Raw genomic sequence first — 20793 nt, 5'->3', positions numbered from 1 at the left:
CGATGTTTCTCCTATAAAACAATCTACCAATTTCTTCACAAGAATTAAAGTCATAAAATGAAGCTCCAAAAAATCTCTCTTCTGACCCTACTCCTCTTCATCTATGCAGAATCAGCTAAGTCTGAACCTCCATTTTCTTGTGACTACACAAACCCATCAACAAAATCATATCTATTTTGTCAAACCTCACTGCCCATAACCCAGAGAGTGAAAGACCTCATCTCTAGACTAACACTAGATGAGAAAATCTCCCAGCTTGTGGACACAGCGCCGTCGATCCCTCGGCTCGGTATCCCCGCCTATAGGTGGTGGTCTGAAGCATTACACGGCGTAGCTTTCTTGCCTGATGTCAGTGAGAGACAAGGCATCCATTTTAATGGAACCATTAGGTCTGCCACTAGCTTCCCTCAAGTCATTCTCTCTGCTGCTTCGTTTGATTCCACACTTTGGTATCGCATTGGTCAAGTAAGTTAAATAATGGTAGCATTTCAGCTCATCTACATTACTTCTGCATTAATATCTAGTAGAGTTAATTACTCTTTTCTCCTTGAGTTTGTGTCAGATTTACTATTTTCTCCCTAAATATTGAAAATTCACTCTAATACCCAATGGCCAAAGAATCTGTTAAATCTAATCAAACGATCTATTCCGGTTAATTCGATAGTTTGGTCAGTTCGCTTCCATTAATTGTTATAGTTGAAAGTTTTAAAATTTGATTAATTAAAATAACCAATTATTTTGTATTTATTTAATAATTTCTATAATATTTTTACTGACTTAACCGAATTAAGTGACTAATTTCGGTAAAGATCTAGTTCGATCAATTTGAATCTATATATTAAAATTTCGATTGATTTAATTAATTCGGTCGATTCAGTGAACTCGGCTAAATATATAATTGGATTAATTCAATTCTAGTTAAATTGATCCATTTTTTTGACAGAAACGACCGTTTGCTCACCCGTACTAATACCTAAAGTGAGGGAAATGTAGTATTCTTTTAAATTTAGGTCGAAATTGATAATGTCTATCTAATTATAGGAGTGATAGTAACTAACCCTATCATTTATTGTTTCTTGATGTTTAAGGTGATTGGAAAAGAAGCAAGAGCTATATACAATAATGGGCAAGCAATTGGAATGACATTTTGGTCACCAAATATAAATATATTTAGAGATCCAAGATGGGGAAGAGGGCAAGAAACACCTGGAGAAGATCCAATGGTTTCAGGCAAATATGCAGTTTCTTTCGTTAGAGGAGTTCAAGGTGATTCTTTTGAAGGTGGAGTCCTTGGGGAGCAGCTTCAAGCTTCTGCCTGCTGCAAGCATTTCACTGCTTATGATTTGGAAAAGTGGAATGGCACCAACAGGTTCATTTTCAATGCTCAAGTAAGTTTCTAATAGGCCGTAAACTAGTCGAGCCACCTTCATGAGCTATTTGAAATTGATGTGAAAGTACTTGAAATCAGCTCGATTAGTATCACGTCGAGTTTGAGTTCATTACTCAATCGAGTTTGAGCATTAAAATATTCGGTTCGATAAGTTCGCGGCTTAAATCGAACTTTAGTACCTTTCGTACCTTTATAATTTTATATATTTACGATAACATTTTCATATTTATATGAAATTTAATTTTTAAATATTTATACATACTATCAAATCAAATCGAGTTAAAACTTGAGTCTCGATTAATTTATCGAGTTTGAAAGTGAGTTCTTAAAATAAATTTTCATCGAATTCAAGTGAAGTTTCGAGCTTCGTAACTTGACTCCGATTAGACCCCTAGTTTGTAATAATAGTGTTTGATTGTCTCTTTGTTAATTATGGTACAAATACTAAATTAAAAGATTCCTCATTGGTCCGATCGGTTCAGATTTAAATAATTGTTTAATTAAATTGAAAGTCGACTCATGGGAGCTTGTCTTGGTGTCTGCAATTATATACTTTCATTTAGTATTATTGGTATCTTCAGTAATACTGAACTTCTTGTCTTCCATTAATTGGTGCGAAGATCAAGATAAGAAAGATAGAAAATAATTTTTCTTTAAATTTTTGGAATAAGGTGCAAATAGGCCCGTTACGTTTCTCTTAAAAAACACACAAATCCCTGTTGGATTTTTAATTTCAAATACACACTCAACTTTTAAAAACAGTTCAACTATGAAAAGGAGCATAACACCACTTAGAAAAGGAGCCAAATTGAACTGTTTTTAGAACTTTGGGGGTTTATTAAGATAAAAAAAAACTTGTTCCATGACATAAATGTTAAAAACATGTTTATATTTCCTTTTATTCTTTGGGTCGCCGAGAATTAGACTGTAACATTATTTAAAACGTTGCTGCTAACATATGCCATAAATATTACCTGGGTTTAGGTCACAAAGCAGGACTTAGCTGATACATATCAACCCCCATTTCAAAGTTGCATACAAGAAGGAAAAGCCAGCGGGATAATGTGTGCTTATAATCAAGTCAATGGAGTCCCAAATTGCGCAGATTATAATCTTTTAACTAAAACAGCCAGAGGACAATGGGACTTCCATGGGTAACCTACAAAATAAACCACTCGATGGTTTTTCACAATTAGGGTTTTTTCCTTTCAGTTTCTTGATTACCAAGAAACAAGCTGTTAACTAAATCAATCATTACTCAGGTATATAACATCTGATTGCGACGCCGTATCCATAATCCATGACAATCAAGGGTATGCTAAAGAACCAGAAGATGCAGTTGCAGATGTGCTTAAAGCAGGTAATCTATTTTATTTGCTTCAAAAAGCTCATGAAACCTTACTCCATTCGCTATCTATCTATAATTCAATAAAAAATTAATGAGAAGTAGCTTAATATCATCTGTGTTCTAACATTTTAGAACTGTAAACTTACAGGGATGGATGTGAACTGCGGGAATTATTTGAAGAAGTACACCAAATCAGCAGTTGAAAAGAAGAAAGTCTCTGTATCTGAAATAGACAGAGCCCTTAACAACCTCTTCTCCATTAGGATGAGGCTAGGACTATTCAATGGCAATCCAACTAACCTGCCTTATGGAAAAATTGGTGCAGATCAGGTTTGTTCTCAAGAACATCAGGCTGTAGCTCTTGAAGCAGCTCGCGATGGCATTGTTCTGCTAAAGAACTCTAATCAGCTCCCTCTTTCGAAATCAAAAACCACATCCCTTGCAATTATCGGTCCAAATGCTGACAATTCAACCATCCTTGTTGGAAATTATGCAGGCCCTCCATGCAAAACTGTTACACCGCTGCAAGGACTACAAAATTATGTTAAAAACATTAAGTATCACCCAGGTTGTAGCACAGTGGCATGTTCCTCTGCTGCAATTGACCAAGCAGTAAAGATAGCCAAAGAGGCAGACCAAGTGGTGTTAGTCATGGGACTTGATCAAACACAGGAAAGGGAAGAACTTGATCGTGTAGACTTGCTCCTACCTGGAAAGCAGCAGGAGCTGATAGTCGGTGTTGCACGAGCTGCAAAGAAACCTGTGGTTCTTGTGCTTTTATGTGGGGGACCAGTAGACATATCTTTCGCCAAATACGATCACAACATTGGAAGCATTTTGTGGGCTGGTTATCCGGGTGAAGCTGGAGGCATTGCACTTGCAGAAATCATGTTTGGTGACATCAACCCAGGTATAAGCTTCTACTATACTAATACATCATCATATTTCTTTAATCAAAAGCAGGAGTCAGAAAAAATGAACAAAAAGTAAAATTTGTGACAAATTACCTCTGATTTACAATGCTAGACATGCTGACTTGCAGGAGGCAGGTTGCCGATGACTTGGTACCCACAAGATTTCACAAAAGTCCCGATGACAGACATGAGGATGCGACCAGAACCATCTTCAGGTTATCCTGGCCGAACGTATAGATTCTATAAAGGCAAAAAGGTTTTTGAATTCGGTTATGGTCTAAGCTACTCAAACTATTCTTATGAGCTTATCTCTTTTACACAAAACAAGATCTCCTTAAGATCATTAGATGAACAAGAAGATGAAAATTCAAATACAGTTGGTTACAAGACAGTTGCAGAGTTGGGGGAAGAACTCTGTGAAAAGAGCAAGTTTTCAGTTACTGTAAGAGTGAAAAATCAAGGCGAGATGACAGGAAAGCATCCAGTGTTGCTTTTCACAAGGCAAGAAGTATTTGGAAGTGGGAGCCCGATAAAGAAGTTGGTTGGGTTCCAAAGTGTGAAACTTGATGCCAGGGAGAATACTGATATTGAGTATAAGCTAAACCCTTGTGAGCACCTTAGCAGCGCTAATGAAGATGGTCTAATGGTGATGGAAAAAGGTTCTCAGTACTTGCTTGTTGGAGACAAAGAGTATCCAATTAACATAATTATTTGAAAATAAAAATCATTTTCCGAACAGAAAGTGTCCATTAATGGATTGCCAAATTTAGAGGCCTAAGCAAAATAAAATAAAATTCGAATGGACTATTTTCCATAGAAGCAAAATTATGACTGCTGTGCTTATAAAAAGAACTATTGTTTAATGAATTCTAGCATTTGTCAAATTACTTGAACAAGAGTCTTTGGTTCTGATGACAAACTCCATGAACAAGACAGAAACTTGTGTTGCAAGAACAAATGCACGATAAAAATTTGAAAGAAAAATGGTAATGAACGGCTAATTGTACACTGTTCCAATGTTATATTCTCCCGAAACCCAAATATGTATGAAAACTGGACTAAAACCAGAGTGATGATGCTTTTAGTTGTTACATAATCTTGTCTATTGTGCATCTAAAGGCACGAAAATCAGCACCAATGGTTGGTGATATTTGCATAACCATGGTAATCAATTGTAATAATTCAACTCTCTATCAACAAATCTGGATATGTGAAATCCAGTCTCGTAGAAAATACTATCCACTCTGCTATAATTTGAGACTAGATTGCAACACTGACACAATTCCACTGCTTATAGGTCAAGGCCTGACAGTGAAGTTAATAGATGTAATGCCAACTAATAATTAAAAGTAAAACAAATTCCTATAGAAGTTATCGCATCAGTGTATTCTCAGTCTGTGAGTATAGTAACATCGAGCATAACACAGGACCTTGAAGTCCCATTTGAAGCTAATTTTGTTAGAGGAATGCAGCTGACCTGGTTGAATTGGAATTAAAGCTTTACAGTTTGACTTAAGATCAAAATATTGCTGGATGAAGAAACAAGAAAGATTAGAGGTATGCTCTTTGCACAACTGTTCCTAAAATGTCAGAAAAGTTTCTTAAAGTATAAGCTCTTTCGCAAATTAAGAAAGAAAAAAATGCTTTATCACAGTAACCGATACAAAATTCAAAACTTTAATAGTTTACATTGTACAACAAGTAACAAATATCCCCCATCATCTAAAACTAGAGTTCTGAGGTTTATTTGTCATAAGCCACGTTGTTAGTAACAGAATCAGAAAACAAGCATACACTATTAGTACATGAGATTCTCTAGCGAGGGAGCAGTAGCTGACACTTACAGATCTTTTGACACCATGGAAGGTGGCAATAATAAAACCAGGGTCATCCCTTGCTTTCCATGTCATTGCAGGAACAGTCACCTCACGAATCCCGTCTGAGTGAGTGTAATCACAAAATTCATGGCTATGAGCACTGAAAATTATCCTGCGAATAACAGCATGAACCATAGTTGATCGGCATTAAGAAAAAAATGAGAGAAAACTATACATACTAAGGCAGATATATGAAGTAGATATATTAGCAAAAATGCACAATAAGGTTAGAACCAGTGGCATTGAGAAAATAAATGGGGGAGAAATTAATCAGCAATACAAGTATCTCCTTTCCGTATGTCGGCTAAAGTGATAAGTTAACAGAATAGTATTAAGTTAATGAACCACTTAATTGTCTTTCACAAAATACTTGTACATTTAAATTACCCTGACCATGAAGTTTCAGAATGGCTGGATATACAATGAATCAAATTTGATAAAAAAATTACACAACTACAAAGTACATAAACATCATAAAGCATATCAGGCAACAATGGGATTGAGCGTTCTGCGTAGAATTACCTTGGTTTGAGAGCTTGAAAAATATACTCAGAAGCATTTGGTGGAACAGTATGCAATAAATCATAGGGTCCTCTGCCAGTAAATACCATGAAGATAAAAATTCATAAGCAAACAGAACTTCCAGCAATAATAATTTTATGCAGAAAATAGAAGGCAAATAAAAGCAAATCAATTCCTATGGAGAGACAAAAAAAACTCTTATAAATTCATTTCATGAAAGGCTAACTTCACATCAAATTTCACAATTTGGCTTTTTACAGCCAACTGTAACATATGGAAGTTCAATAAGTTAGCTCCCATCTAACTGTCATTGACCAATAAATAATTCAGCTATCATCATCATAGTGAGTTTCTTCATGAAACTGAACAGAAAATAAGAAATGCAAAACAAAACCCACCTGCTTTCTAATGCATCTGTGTCATCCTGAAAAGATGTAGCAGCTTTCTCGATACTGTTGTGACCCTTACAATTGTCATTTGCCGTTCGGTGCAAGGGGAAATGAAGTAGAAGAACAGGACCAGATCCAGACGACATTGCATTCTCTTTCCAACTAAAGCTATCAGGCAGTTTCCTAAAATTTACAATACCATCCATTGCGCCTTCAGTTCCCATTCTAAGATCTATACTTTCAGTCTCAATCGCCTTTTCAACGCTAAATCTCAACTTATTGTTACCACAGAGCAAAGCAACAGCATTAAGTGAGACAAAGCTAACATTACTAATGTCAAAACCACCACAACCAGCTGAATCTAAACCAGGAAAATTCCTCGATACCCAATGAACAGAACTCGAATTGAGCTTACTACATTCCCCAATATCTCTATCACCAAGAACAACATGAACGGGCAGCTCAAGAAATGGTCCCAAAATTCCATGAAATTGATGTAGCACAGATACCCATTTACTTTTCGACAATTCAAATCCTGCAGCAGATACATCTCCCAAAACTAGCAGCATATCGGGCTTCAAACTGCGAAAAGATTTCTGCTTTAAATAATAGCAGCAATTCATAGATATTCAGTTCCATTAAAAATATAAACATCAGCTTATTACAGCAATTCAATTAAAATACCAAAGTTTCGAAGTCTCATTATAACGAAAATCTCTTTCATTCATATATGAATTAGCAAAGGGACAGAAGAAAATGAAAATAAATTTACCCTGAAGAATTTGGACATGTAATAATCTCTAAAATAGAGGTCAAAGTAACTAGTTTTGGAACCAACTAGTAACAAATTTGCGACTATCATTACTTTCAAGTCATCATCCAGATTTTTCTCTTCAGCAGCGTCGTTTTGACGGGAGTTACTGGGTACGAGAGTGCAAGAAGGAAGGGAGACCCGTTCTTCGTAGAATAATAGAAGGGCGAGGAGGAGAAGAGGTAACAAAGGTGTAATATCCCGTAAATTTTTAAAATTTATTTTTGTAATTTCCGACGTGGTTCCGGATGTATTTGTGGGGTATTTGAAGTTTCGTAAATTAACTGTGGTTCGGTTCATCCTCGGTTCGGTTTTAAAAAAAAAAATATATTCTCCTTTGGGTCTTGGTTCAACCAAATGGTTGAACCAAGGGGATAAACCAGGTCTCGTAAGAGACCTGATGAAATCCCGCATGGTCCCGTACGGGACTGGGCCTGTCCCGTACGGGACTGTGCAAAATTTGCACTGGTCCCGTTCGGGACCAGGCCTTTCCCGAACGGGATCAGGCCAAATTTTGGCCTTTCCGTTCGGGAATGGCAGCAGCCTTTTGACCCTTCCGTGTGGCCCTGTTCGATCTCGTTTTCGGCCCGTTTGCACTCGTTATATCAGCTCGACTTCTAAACAGAAAATATTCACCACTCATCACTGAAACCCTAGCCGTTTTCCGCTTGTCATTTCGCTGAGTATCGAATCCGTAATCATCCTCCAAAGTTGCTGTTCAGTAAGTGTTCTTAATTCTTGAATTTCAGATTTTTAGCTTTGAACATACTTCGGTTTTCTGATCCGTGTGTGTTCGTTTCTAGATCGAAACTGAAACCGTTTGATCTCAGGCGTTCTAGACTCGTTTACCTTCGATTCAATTCGTTCGCTTCGCTTAACGGTACGCCGTTGATCTCGTTCTTTTGCCGTTCGGTTTATCGCTTTGGTTTTGTTAAAAATTCTGTTCTTGAATTGTTGCTTGCTGCCGTGGTGTTCCTTCATGCTTTAGGCTTAGGTTTTGCTTCTTCTTCATGTTTTGGCATCCTTGTTAATGGGTTAATTAGATTTTGGTTAAATACTATCATGCCATGATCTTGAGTTTGCCGTATGGTTCTTGTTGTTCTTGTGATTTGGTTGTGTTTAAATTGTTGGGTTATAGATTGAAGGTAGTATGATTGGATTTGGGAATGTTGGATTTGTGTTAAGTGTTTAAGTTGTTAGTTATATAGTGAATGGGATTTAGTTGGTTTTGATTCTTTCAAATGAGAAATGGCGGCATGAACATGGCTCTGTTCTTTTTTCTTTTTGTTGAAGATGATGGCTTAATAGCCACTTTAGCCACCAAGTTATTTTGCTTAAATAAAATCAATCCTTTAAGTTTAACTTTAACTAAAATCTTGGGTTTTATTTAAATATAAATTAAATAGTGGAAATGATAGATATTTATAAATTAAGTTAATATAATTACTCGGGTAATTATAATTGCTTTCAAGTGTCGTTTTGTCAAAAGTTGGCTAAATTACAATTTAGCCCCTAAACTTATTTTATAACTTAATTAAGTGGATTTTTGGTTATTAACTTTATTGTTGGTTTTAATTATAAAATAAAAGTAATTAATTTGATTTTTGGAAATCAAATTGGCTAAAGTGCAATTTAGCCCCTAATTGGCAAAAGTACAATTTGGTCCCTAATTGGTTAAAGTACAAATTGGTCCCTGAACTTTATTTGACTTATTTAATTAAGTTTTTGATTTGTAACTTGGGTTACTTAGAATTGAAGTTATTGAGTTCCGCTTTTAAATTGGATTATTATTTTTGATTAAATTGTTTTATAAATATAAACTTGGGTTTATATTGGATAATTGTTTTGAGTCGGGTTAGACTTGGGTCACTCGACAAGTGAGGTTAGCTTGGTAGTTTATGATAACTCGGCTAACCCACTATTTGGAAATTATTTATTATTTAAAGTTTTTAAAATAATATTATAAATTGGATTTAAACGGGAACTCAATAGACTTATATTATTTGGGTTTTATTACCTTTTGTATATATTTGTGTTATTTTGGATTGTTTATTTACTATGTGGTAATTGTGCTAGTCTTATGTGGTGTCTAGTACTCCTTAGAGTTAGGGTCTGATTTTAATAATTATTTTATTTGTCTAGACTCGTCTACTGTTCGTGCTTCTGAGGCGAACCAGAGTTAGTTGCTTGCCGGTATTCACGTGGATTAGCAAGCAGTGAGTTTATATTTACTATTTACCGCTTTATTAAGTAAATTGTTATTTTAATATTAAATATATATACTGTACGTATATTTCGAACTGTTTTTATATTATGGCTCTTAGTTGGAACATGCTACCTAATGGGCATCATTAGGACTGCGTGCGCACCGGTATTGATCTGGGTAAGGTATATATGGAAATGTGGTAACTCGGTGTGAGCATAGCTCTCGGGACCAAGTAGAGTAACTCGGTGTAGCTCAGCTCTCGGGACTCTGGTATAAGTGTGGTCAGTGGTAACTCGGTGTAGCTCAGCTCTCGGGACCAGACCTATTGGATTATGATTATTATTTAGAATTGTGGATTAGGGTTCCAACTATTATCTGTAATATCGTTATTAAATGTTTTAAACGTTTTAAAGGTTTTCCACTTAATAAATGTAAATAGTGGTATGAACTCATCTCAGTATATCTGACCCCGTTGTTTTCCCAATTTTCCCCAGGGTTATGATCTGAGAGAGTCTGGTGATCTCCGCATTTACTTTTCCTCGGAGGTTCCATTTATTTTGATAAACTGTCAAACTATTTTATTCTTAGACCGCAGTAGTTGACTAGAAGTCTTTATTATTATTACAGTTGTTTGTCGGATTGGTCTGACTAGTTATATTGCTCTGGCATGTTATGTAATTATTTCGGATTATTTATGTTATGCTTATTTTAGACTCGGAATTGGATAAGCATGTTATATTAACTGTTGATTATTATAACTGCTAGATTTAGGCTGAAGTCTCGGTTGCCCCCGAGCATTGGTTTTCTGCAGGTTATTGTGTTTATTTGTTATTTGAAAGGCTAGCTACGGGTTTTGGTACTACATTACCCATACCCTAGCGCCGGTCGCGATTCATGAAAATGGGTCGTGACAAACTTGGTATCAGAGCATTGGTTTCAAACCAAGGCCAATTGCTTGCTATGTGTTTACTCTGTTAAGTATGGTTGTGTCTTAGGAACTACTGCGGATATAGGGTTCTGTCATGTCTTTAAAAACCGTCATCTTTTGATTTTAAAACATTCTGCCTACACCAATAGGATTGCGTCGAGTCAGTCATTATTTGTTGATTTGATGCTGTTAATTGTTAATGCTATTTCGCTTGGGTGAGTATTTTATTGCTGTTGATTTCTCGGGAAATCCTATTTATTAATTGTTTTGTTTCATACTTGGGTATGAATTATGTGTTATTTATATTGTTTTTGTTCAATCCTTAGGATATGGACAATGTTGTTCGTACTCGTGCTCGTGCTGCGGCAGAGCAAGAAGCTGTGGCTGATGATGCGATTTCCATGGAAGTCGATCAGAACGTACCACCAGTTCAGGCTAATGCTGGACGTGGTCGAGGTGGAGGTGCTGGCAGAGGTAGAGGTGCTGGTAGAGGCAGAGGAGCTGGTGCTGGTAGAGGTGGAGCTAGAGGACGCGGTGCAGCAGGTGTTCAGGCACCGAATGTGCAGCAGGCACCAGAGGTGCAGCAAGCACCAAATATGCAAGCGTTCGACTTCACTACTTTCTTGGCTGGCGTTGTCGAGATGCAGAACAATCAGGCTCTACTGCAGAATCAGTGTAATATACTGGGTCTGTTAGCGCAGCAACAGCAACCTCAGGCTGGAGCTGTAGCTGGTATTGGTGGAATTGCTGGTGTCGGTCATATTCCAACAGACAGAGAGTTGGTGATGACCTACTTGAAGTTGAATCCGACTTCTTTTGATGGTACTGGGGATGCTCTTGACTTTTTGGAGGAATTTGAGTACAACAGTCAGAGGATTCAAGCGTCTGATCGTCAATCAGTGATGCTTGTGGAAATGTCGCTGAAGGGTCCAGCTAAGGATTGGTATCGCGATAATATCAGACCAGTTATGGATACTTTGCCTTGGGCTGATTTTGTGATCAGGTTTAGAGGTTACTATCTACCCTTCTCTGTTACTGAGAGTTTCAGAGAAAAGCTGCTCACTTTGAAGAAGGGGGATAGATCAGTGACAGACTACACTACTGAGTTTGTACGTTTGGGGCGGTTTGCTACAGATCTACAGGGTGATCAAGAGCGAGTGAACGACCGTTATGTTAGGGGTTTAGGCTCGGAGTTTCTTCCTTTGCTGATAGGGACAAACATGGAGTTTGCCCGGTTAGTGGATAGTGCGCGGCGGATGGAGAATTCGATGGTTCAGTTTGGGACGATCTCTGACCCTTTCCAGAATCAGAAGGGAAAGAGTGACGTTCCTAGTGGGGGGCAGCAGGCCCCAGTGCAGCATGGTAGTGGGAACTACTACAGTGGCTCTTCTCAGGCCAACAGGGGGAGTCGACGGACTCACAACAAAGGGAGGCATAGTGCCAGGAGTGCTCCGTACAGTTCCAGTAGCAGTGGGAGTAACCGTGGTTCAGGACGCGGGTACAGTGGTGTATCGAACATTCCGTTCTGCCAGAATTGCAGACGCAGGCACTATGGTCAGTGTCAGTTAGCTCCTGGAGGTTGTTTTACTTGTGGCCAGCCGGGTCATTTTTCTAGGGAGTGTCCGACATCTGGGCAGCAGATGTCTAACTCCAGTGTGGCGCAGTCATCTTATCAGCAGCAGAGACCTGCGTTTACACAGTCTGTAGGGTACTCTCAACCTGCAGCATCTTTTGGTGGCCAGCGGGGCCGTGGTTCTGGTGGCAGAGGTTTTGGTGGCCGTGGTAACGGCGGTAGAGGTTCCAACGGTTATGGTACCGGACAGAGTTCGCAGCAGCAGCCGCAGGGTCAGGCCAGAGTGTTCGCACTTACTCCTCAGGATGCGCGTGCATCAAATGCGGTGGTGCAAGGTACCATTCCGATTTCTTTTACTGATGCTTTGGTATTATTTGATGCGGGTGCGACCCATTCGTTTGTTTCTACTTGTTTTGCTGGGAAATTGGGTAGAGCACCATCTGTTTTGAATGAACCTCTAGCTGTGTCTACACCTATGTCTGAAGGTGTAGTAGTGGACGTTGTTTATCCTTCGTGTCCAGTGGTTATTCAGGGTAGAGAATTATGTGCTGATTTGATTGTACTTGACGTTCTTTCTTTTGATGTTATCTTGGGGATGGACTGGTTGTCACGCCATTATGCTTCTATTGACTGTCGAGAGAAGTCAGTCGAGTTCAGGATTCCAGGTGGTCTACCTTTTTCCTTTCAGGGAGAAAAGGCAGAAACACCTAAGAATCTGATTTCCGCCATCAAGGCGAAGCGGATGTTAGGCAAGGGTTGCCAGGGTTTTCTTGCTGTGGTTCGTGATTTGGAGGCTGGTGGTAGTGATATGCATAGTGTACCGATAGTGAATGAGTTCACCGATGTGTTTCCAGAGGAATTGCCTGGATTACCACCTGATCGTGATATTGAGTTTCGCATTGATGTGGTTTCTGGTACAGCTCCGATTTCGATACCGCCGTATCGGATGGCTCCTGCAGAGCTGAAAGAGTTGAAGGACCAGTTACAAGAGTTGTTGGATAGCGGGTTCATCAGACCGAGTACTTCTCCGTGGGGTGCTCCAGTTCTGTTTGTGAAGAAGAAAGACGGTTCCTTTCGACTCTGTATCGACTACAGACAGTTGAACAAGGTTACTGTCAAGAACAGATATCCTCTTCCTCGCATCGATGATTTGTTTGACCAGTTGCAGGGTGCGAAGTGTTTTTCCAAGATTGATTTGAGGTCTGGGTATCATCAGCTACGGATCCGTGATGCAGATGTGCCTAAGACTGCTTTTCGGACTCGTTATGGGCATTTTGAGTTTCTGGTTATGTCCTTCGGTCTGACGAACGCACCAGCAGCGTTTATGGATATGATGAACAGAGTGTTCAAGCCGTTTTTGGATCAATTTGTGATCGTCTTCATTGATGACATTTTGATCTATTCTCGGAGTGAGGAGGAGCATGCTTACCATTTGAGGACTATACTACAGACGTTGCGTGAGCATCAGTTGTATGCTAAGTTTTCAAAATGTGAGTTCTGGTTGGATCAGGTTACCTTTCTAGGACACGTGGTGTCGAAAGATGGGATCAAGGTTGATCCGAAGAAGATTGAGGCGGTCATGGATTGGCAAAGGCCAAGGTCAGTTACCGAGATCCGAAGTTTTCTGGGTTTAGCTGGCTACTATCGTCGGTTCGTGCAAGATTTCTCCAGAATATCTGCACCTTTGACTAAACTGACACAGAAGGGTGTCAAGTTTGAGTGGACTGACAAGTGCGAGGCGAACTTTGAGAAGCTCAAGGAGATTTTGACTACAGCTCCGGTTTTGGCATTGCCTTCTGGCATTGATGGTTTCACAGTGTATTGTGATGCGTCTCGGATTGGTTTGGGTTGCGTTCTGATGCAACATGGACAGGTGATTGCCTATGCTTCCAGACAGTTGAAGAAGCATGAGGTGAATTACCCTACTCATGATTTAGAGTTGGCAGCTGTGGTTTTTGCGCTGAAAATCTGGAGGCATTATTTGTATGGTGCTACTTGTGAGATTTTCACTGATCATAAGAGTCTGAAGTATATCTTTGATCAGAGAGAATTGAACTTGAGACAGAGGAGATGGTTAGAGTTGCTGAAGGACTACGACTGTACTATTCAGTACCATCCTGGTAAGGCTAATGTGGTAGCCGATGCGTTGAGTCGCAAGTCTTCGGGCAGCTTGGCTCATATTTCTGAGATTGGGCGTAGACCCATGGTTAGAGAGTGGCACAGTTTGATAGCTTCGGGCTATGGTTTTCAGATTTCTCAGACTGGTTGTTTGTTAGCACAGTTGCAAGTGCAACCCGTTTTGATTGATCGGATCAAAGCTTTACAAGCTGAGGATTCACAGTTAAAACGGATTATTGAGGAGGTTCAGCAGGATGGAAATCCTGAGTTTACATTTGTGGATGGTGTTCTGAGACATGGTTCGAGATTGTGTGTTCCGGATTCAGATGGTTTGAGGGACCAGATTCTGGAAGAAGCGCACAAGTCTGCTTATAGTGTTCATCCGGGTTCTACTAAGATGTACCATGATCTTAAGGGTACCTACTGGTGGAGCGGGATGAAGAAGGATGTCGCTGAGTATGTTTCTAAGTGTCTGACGTGCCAGCAGGTGAAGCTGGAGCATCAGAGACCTTTTGGCTATCTGCAACCACTACCTATTCCAGAGTGGAAGTGGGAGCGGATTGCTATGGATTTTGTGGTTGGTTTACCACGTACTCGACAGGGATACGATTCCATCTGGGTGATAGTTGACCGTTTGACCAAGTCAGCTCATTTCCTTCCGATAAAGGTTTCGTATACTGCTTCGAGGTTGGCTCAGTTATACATCGACAGGATTGTCAGTTTGCATGGCGTACCGGTTTCTATTGTTTCAGACAGGGGTTCTGTGTTTACTTCGAGGTTCTGGAAAGCGTTACAGGAATCCTTGGGTTCTCGGTTGGATTTCAGCACAGCTTTTCATCCTCAGACTGACGGTCAGTCTGAGAGGACTATTCAGACGTTGGAGGATATGCTCAGGATGTGTGTTCTCGATTTTCAGGGTAGCTGGGATACTCATTTGCCGTTGATTGAGTTTTCCTATAACAACAGTTATCATGCGAGTATCGAGATGGCGCCGTATGAGGCTTTGTACGGGCGTAAGTGTAGATCTCCTATCTGTTGGGAGGAGGTCGGAGAGCGTAAACTCTCGGGAGCGGAGATTATTCAGATTACCTCTGAGAAGGTACCGTTGATTAAGCGGAGGTTAGAGACTGCTTTTAGTCGGCATAAGAGTTATGCTGATCCGAAGAGGAAAGACATTGAGTTCCAGGTTGGTGATTTCGTATTTCTTCGGGTTTCGCCTATGAAAGGCGTGGTTCGTTTTGGCGTCAAGGGAAAGTTGGCACCGAGGTATATTGGTCCCTATGAGATTTCGGAGAGGATTGGAGCTGTGGCTTATCGTCTGGTTCTACCGCCAGACATGTCGTTAGTACATCCTGTGTTTCACGTTTCTATGTTGAGAAAGTGCATTTCTGATCCTTCGCACGTGATTGTGCCTCAGAGTGTTGAGATTGACCAGGAGCTGTCCTATGAGGAACAGCCAGTTGAGATTGTCGATACGCAGGTGCGTAAATTGCGGAACAAGGAGATTCCGATGGTCAAAGTTCTCTGGCGCAATCATTCTGTAGAGGAGTGTACTTGGGAGACCGAATTGGATATGCGGAATCGCTATCCTTTTCTTTTTCCGTGAGGTACGATATCTTGTTTTTCTGTGACTTGTGTAGTTTTGCTTGTGCTACGTATTGTTCTGTTGTGATTTACTTGTCGTGTTAAATTCGAGGACGAATTTTTAATTAGTTGGGGAGAATGTAATATCCCGTAAATTTTTAAAATTTATTTTTGTAATTTCCGACGTGGTTCCGGATGTATTTGTGGGGTATTTGAAGTTTCGTAAATTAACTGTGGTTCGGTTCATCCTCGGTTCGGTTTTAAAAAAAAAAATATATTCTCCTTTGGGTCTTGGTTCAACCAAATGGTTGAACCAAGGGGATAAACCAGGTCTCGTAAGAGACCTGATGAAATCCCGCATGGTCCCGTACGGGACTGGGCCTGTCCCGTACGGGACTGTGCAAAATTTGCACTGGTCCCGTTCGGGACCAGGCCTTTCCCGAACGGGATCAGGCCAAATTTTGGCCTTTCCGTTCGGGAATGGCAGCAGCCTTTTGACCCTTCCGTGTGGCCCTGTTCGATCTCGTTTTCGGCCCGTTTGCACTCGTTATATCAGCTCGACTTCTAAACAGAAAATATTCACCACTCATCACTGAAACCCTAGCCGTTTTCCGCTTGTCATTTCGCTGAGTATCGAATCCGTAATCATCCTCCAAAGTTGCTGTTCAGTAAGTGTTCTTAATTCTTGAATTTCAGATTTTTAGCTTTGAACATACTTCGGTTTTCTGATCCGTGTGTGTTCGTTTCTAGATCGAAACTGAAACCGTTTGATCTCAGGCGTTCTAGACTCGTTTACCTTCGATTCAATTCGTTCGCTTCGCTTAACGGTACGCCGTTGATCTCGTTCTTTTGCCGTTCGGTTTATCGCTTTGGTTTTGTTAAAAATTCTGTTCTTGAATTGTTGCTTGCTGCCGTGGTGTTCCTTCATGCTTTAGGCTTAGGTTTTGCTTCTTCTTCATGTTTTGGCATCCTTGTTAATGGGTTAATTAGATTTTGGTTAAATACTATCATGCCATGATCTTGAGTTTGCCGTATGGTTCTTGTTGTTCTTGTGATTTGGTTGTGTTTAAATTGTTGGGTTATAGATTGAAGGTAGTATGATTGGATTTGGGAATGTTGGATTTGTGTTAAGTGTTTAAGTTGTTAGTTATATAGTGAATGGGATTTAGTTGGTTTTGATTCTTTCAAATGAGAAATGGCGGCATGAACATGGCTCTGTTCTTTTTTCTTTTTGTTGAAGATGATGGCTTAATAGCCACTTTAGCCACCAAGTTATTTTGCTTAAATAAAATCAATCCTTTAAGTTTAACTTTAACTAAAATCTTGGGTTTTATTTAAATATAAATTAAATAGTGGAAATGATAGATATTTATAAATTAAGTTAATATAATTACTCGGGTAATTATAATTGCTTTCAAGTGTCGTTTTGTCAAAAGTTGGCTAAATTACAATTTAGCCCCTAAACTTATTTTATAACTTAATTAAGTGGATTTTTGGTTATTAACTTTATTGTTGGTTTTAATTATAAAATAAAAGTAATTAATTTGATTTTTGGAAATCAAATTGGCTAAAGTGCAATTTAGCCCCTAATTGGCAAAAGTACAATTTGGTCCCTAATTGGTTAAAGTACAAATTGGTCCCTGAACTTTATTTGACTTATTTAATTAAGTTTTTGATTTGTAACTTGGGTTACTTAGAATTGAAGTTATTGAGTTCCGCTTTTAAATTGGATTATTATTTTTGATTAAATTGTTTTATAAATATAAACTTGGGTTTATATTGGATAATTGTTTTGAGTCGGGTTAGACTTGGGTCACTCGACAAGTGAGGTTAGCTTGGTAGTTTATGATAACTCGGCTAACCCACTATTTGGAAATTATTTATTATTTAAAGTTTTTAAAATAATATTATAAATTGGATTTAAACGGGAACTCAATAGACTTATATTATTTGGGTTTTATTACCTTTTGTATATATTTGTGTTATTTTGGATTGTTTATTTACTATGTGGTAATTGTGCTAGTCTTATGTGGTGTCTAGTACTCCTTAGAGTTAGGGTCTGATTTTAATAATTATTTTATTTGTCTAGACTCGTCTACTGTTCGTGCTTCTGAGGCGAACCAGAGTTAGTTGCTTGTCGGTATTCACGTGGATTAGCAAGCAGTGAGTTTATATTTACTATTTACCGCTTTATTAAGTAAATTGTTATTTTAATATTAAATATATATACTGTACGTATATTTCGAACTGTTTTTATATTATGGCTCTTAGTTGGAACATGCTACCTAATGGGCATCATTAGGACTGCGTGCGCACCGGTATTGATCTGGGTAAGGTATATATGGAAATGTGGTAACTCGGTGTGAGCATAGCTCTCGGGACCAAGTAGAGTAACTCGGTGTAGCTCAGCTCTCGGGACTCTGGTATAAGTGTGGTCAGTGGTAACTCGGTGTAGCTCAGCTCTCGGGACCAGACCTATTGGATTATGATTATTATTTAGAATTGTGGATTAGGGTTCCAACTATTATCTGTAATATCGTTATTAAATGTTTTAAACGTTTTAAAGGTTTTCCACTTAATAAATGTAAATAGTGGTATGAACTCATCTCAGTATATCTGACCCCGTTGTTTTCCCAATTTTCCCCAGGGTTATGATCTGAGAGAGTCTGGTGATCTCCGCATTTACTTTTCCTCGGAGGTTCCATTTATTTTGATAAACTGTCAAACTATTTTATTCTTAGACCGCAGTAGTTGACTAGAAGTCTTTATTATTATTACAGTTGTTTGTCGGATTGGTCTGACTAGTTATATTGCTCTGGCATGTTATGTAATTATTTCGGATTATTTATGTTATGCTTATTTTAGACTCGGAATTGGATAAGCATGTTATATTAACTGTTGATTATTATAACTGCTAGATTTAGGCTGAAGTCTCGGTTGCCCCCGAGCATTGGTTTTCTGCAGGTTATTGTGTTTATTTGTTATTTGAAAGGCTAGCTACGGGTTTTGGTACTACATTACCCATACCCTAGCGCCGGTCGCGATTCATGAAAATGGGTCGTGACAAAAGGCTTCCAATTGCGTGAGGGAAGATCCATAATTCGATAATTGCTGAGTGCTGGAATGTAGGGTTAGGGTTTTTCGGTTACCGGACATTGTTGTTGTCGTTGATTGTTTTTCATTTCGTTGACAAAAGGGATCTTGGGTTTTGGTACTGTTATGTTTGAAGTACGTTGTTTAAGATTTCCCAAAGGAGCAATGTTAGGAAAAAAGCGTGCTAGACAGACTGTCTTAATTAATATACTAGATGAATTGAAGCAAGCCCCGGGGCTGTGAAATCATTGACACCTAAGAGGCAGCCAAATACCGTTCAATCAAGGATCAAAAGTCAGTTGACCTATCATGTAACGAGGGGACGATTTCTGTAGAGGCTTGTCAACCTAAAAATGAACGTAACGGTGATGTAAATTCTGGACAATCAGCAGAGCTTAGGAGGCTAAGCGAAGCAGATTTTCCTGCAGAAGGACACTTGCCACCTATTCCAAGGCAGAGTTCATGGAAGCAGCCTGCTGACTTGAGTTGAGGCAGCAAAAAGCTTCCCAATTCTCAAATGGGAGGTCAACTTTAATGAGCCAAAGCTCCATAGATTCTAAGTTGGGGAACAAGAAACAACCTTCCACCAAGAAGCCAGTTGTTGTCAGGAATACTTCATATCAAGACACATCAGTTGAACGTCTTGTAACTAACGAGAAGTTTTGGCATCACCCAGGTATGAAATATAAAATATTCATGTCTCTTCGCTAGTGTTATGTGAATGTCAAGTGTCATACATATAAGAAAACTGACATTTTATTATTTACTCTACTTTTTGGAGTAGAACTAAAATCTAAAAGCATAGTAACTTCACATCGTATCCATTTGCAAAATTTGTTAGACAGGGATGGTGGTTACAGATATAGTAGAAAGTATATGGATATTATCTGATGTGATCAGCCACTTGCCTTAAACCTTCAAGCAATAAGGTTTTCATAATGGATTATCACTTTGTTTAGTTTTTGAGCTTCGTATTACTGCCTCTTCAAATTTTGTATCTTAAGTTAAGATTTTGGACTTGTAAATAAGTTTGGATATTGTCCTCCAATAAGTAAAAGCTGATGTTGGTTTGTTGCTCAGGAGTCAGGCCTGTGAGTAGCAGAGGCAGAGAGCCTTTTGGATGGAAGATTAACCGAACCACCAAATAAGCTTGTGGTCTATTAAGTTATATTTGTTCATATTTTCCATGAGACTTTAATTGTTTTTGGCATGGATTAATTTTTAATCAGTGATGTGATGTCTGTCTGCAACATGCTTCATGTTTGCATTTTCTTGTACGAGTGCAATCAATTTTGATTCAAGATTTGCTAGCCATTTCGCTTTTACTTAGTTGTGTAATCTTCACTTCTGATTTTGCTAGTACTTTACGGAGCATTTGAGGGCACAAAAGTGTCGGCAAATGTTTGTTTTTTTTTTCAAAGGGAAAGGAAGGGACTTAGATGGAATGAATACTTGTGGAACTCAACTTCTGTATAGAAAAAAGGAAGGACAGTAGTGAATTTCGTATAAGGAACTTCAATACTAGGGACTTGTTTTACTCACTCTGTACATAATCTTCAGCTTCAGCTACAGAATTATAAATCAATTTGTTTATTTTTGGAAATATACTGCGTGTGTTGGGCTTAAGCATATTTGCAGGTTCGATAATTGTTTTATTCTCTGGAACCCATCTTTATGGAGGGTTATGTGATGGGTTTATGATGCTAGGATGTTAATTATTTTCTGTCATTGTTCATTTAACTGAACGCACATTTTTTGTCACTGTTGATTTGACAGAACGCAAAAATAATCGATAACCCTCCACATTTAAGTAACTAACGCTATTCTCAGAAAGAAAAAAAACAAGTAACTAAACGCGGTTTAATTCCTTAAAAAACCCCCACCTTGCACTTTTTCTTTGTTTATACCCTGACTTTGTAAAAACACCATTTGTACTCAATTTTGGATTTTTATGTTTCATCTCTACCCAAAAGCATTAAATTGTACTTTTTTCATTTGGAAAAGAGTTTAAAACATACTTTTTTCTATTTTAAAATATAC

The 20793-nt window shown here is 38.7% G+C and overlaps 2 protein-coding genes across 4 annotated transcripts; one reads left to right on the top strand and one right to left on the bottom strand.

Annotated features, from left to right (window-relative positions):
- Window positions 1-4536, top strand: LOC126664367 (probable beta-D-xylosidase 7). Its single transcript, XM_050356730.2, has 6 exons — window positions 1-465; window positions 1089-1388; window positions 2375-2544; window positions 2653-2750; window positions 2887-3648; window positions 3781-4536. The coding sequence occupies exons 1-6, from the start codon at window positions 58-60 to the stop codon at window positions 4365-4367; spliced, it is 2325 nt and encodes a 774-aa protein (XP_050212687.1). The 5' UTR covers window positions 1-57; the 3' UTR covers window positions 4368-4536.
- Window positions 2779-19432, bottom strand: LOC126664368 (uncharacterized). Of its 3 annotated transcripts, XR_008789661.1 has the most exons (7): window positions 18731-19432; window positions 7213-7442; window positions 6450-7036; window positions 6052-6123; window positions 5497-5641; window positions 3746-5129; window positions 2779-3666 (listed from the first exon to the last, which is right to left on the bottom strand). XR_008789661.1 is itself a non-coding variant. In XM_056103940.1 (6 exons), exons 1-6 carry the CDS (start codon window positions 18756-18758, stop codon window positions 5043-5045), a joined length of 1149 nt encoding a protein of 382 aa, XP_055959915.1. In that variant the 5' UTR covers window positions 18759-19432; the 3' UTR covers window positions 2779-5042. The 3 variants fall into 3 exon arrangements, 2 of the variants coding, with proteins under 2 accessions (XP_055959915.1, XP_050212689.1); XM_056103940.1 differs by having other exon boundaries at window positions 2779-5129; XM_050356732.2 differs by lacking the exons at window positions 2779-3666; window positions 3746-5129 and having other exon boundaries at window positions 5278-5641; window positions 18731-19431.
- Window positions 19433-20793: the final 1361 nt, after the last annotated feature.

Source organism: Mercurialis annua, linkage group LG1-X (assembly GCF_937616625.2).
Source record: "Mercurialis annua linkage group LG1-X, ddMerAnnu1.2, whole genome shotgun sequence".
Taxonomy (NCBI): Eukaryota; Viridiplantae; Streptophyta; class Magnoliopsida; order Malpighiales; family Euphorbiaceae; genus Mercurialis; species Mercurialis annua.
This window is presented reverse-complemented; position numbering and strand designations above follow the sequence as displayed.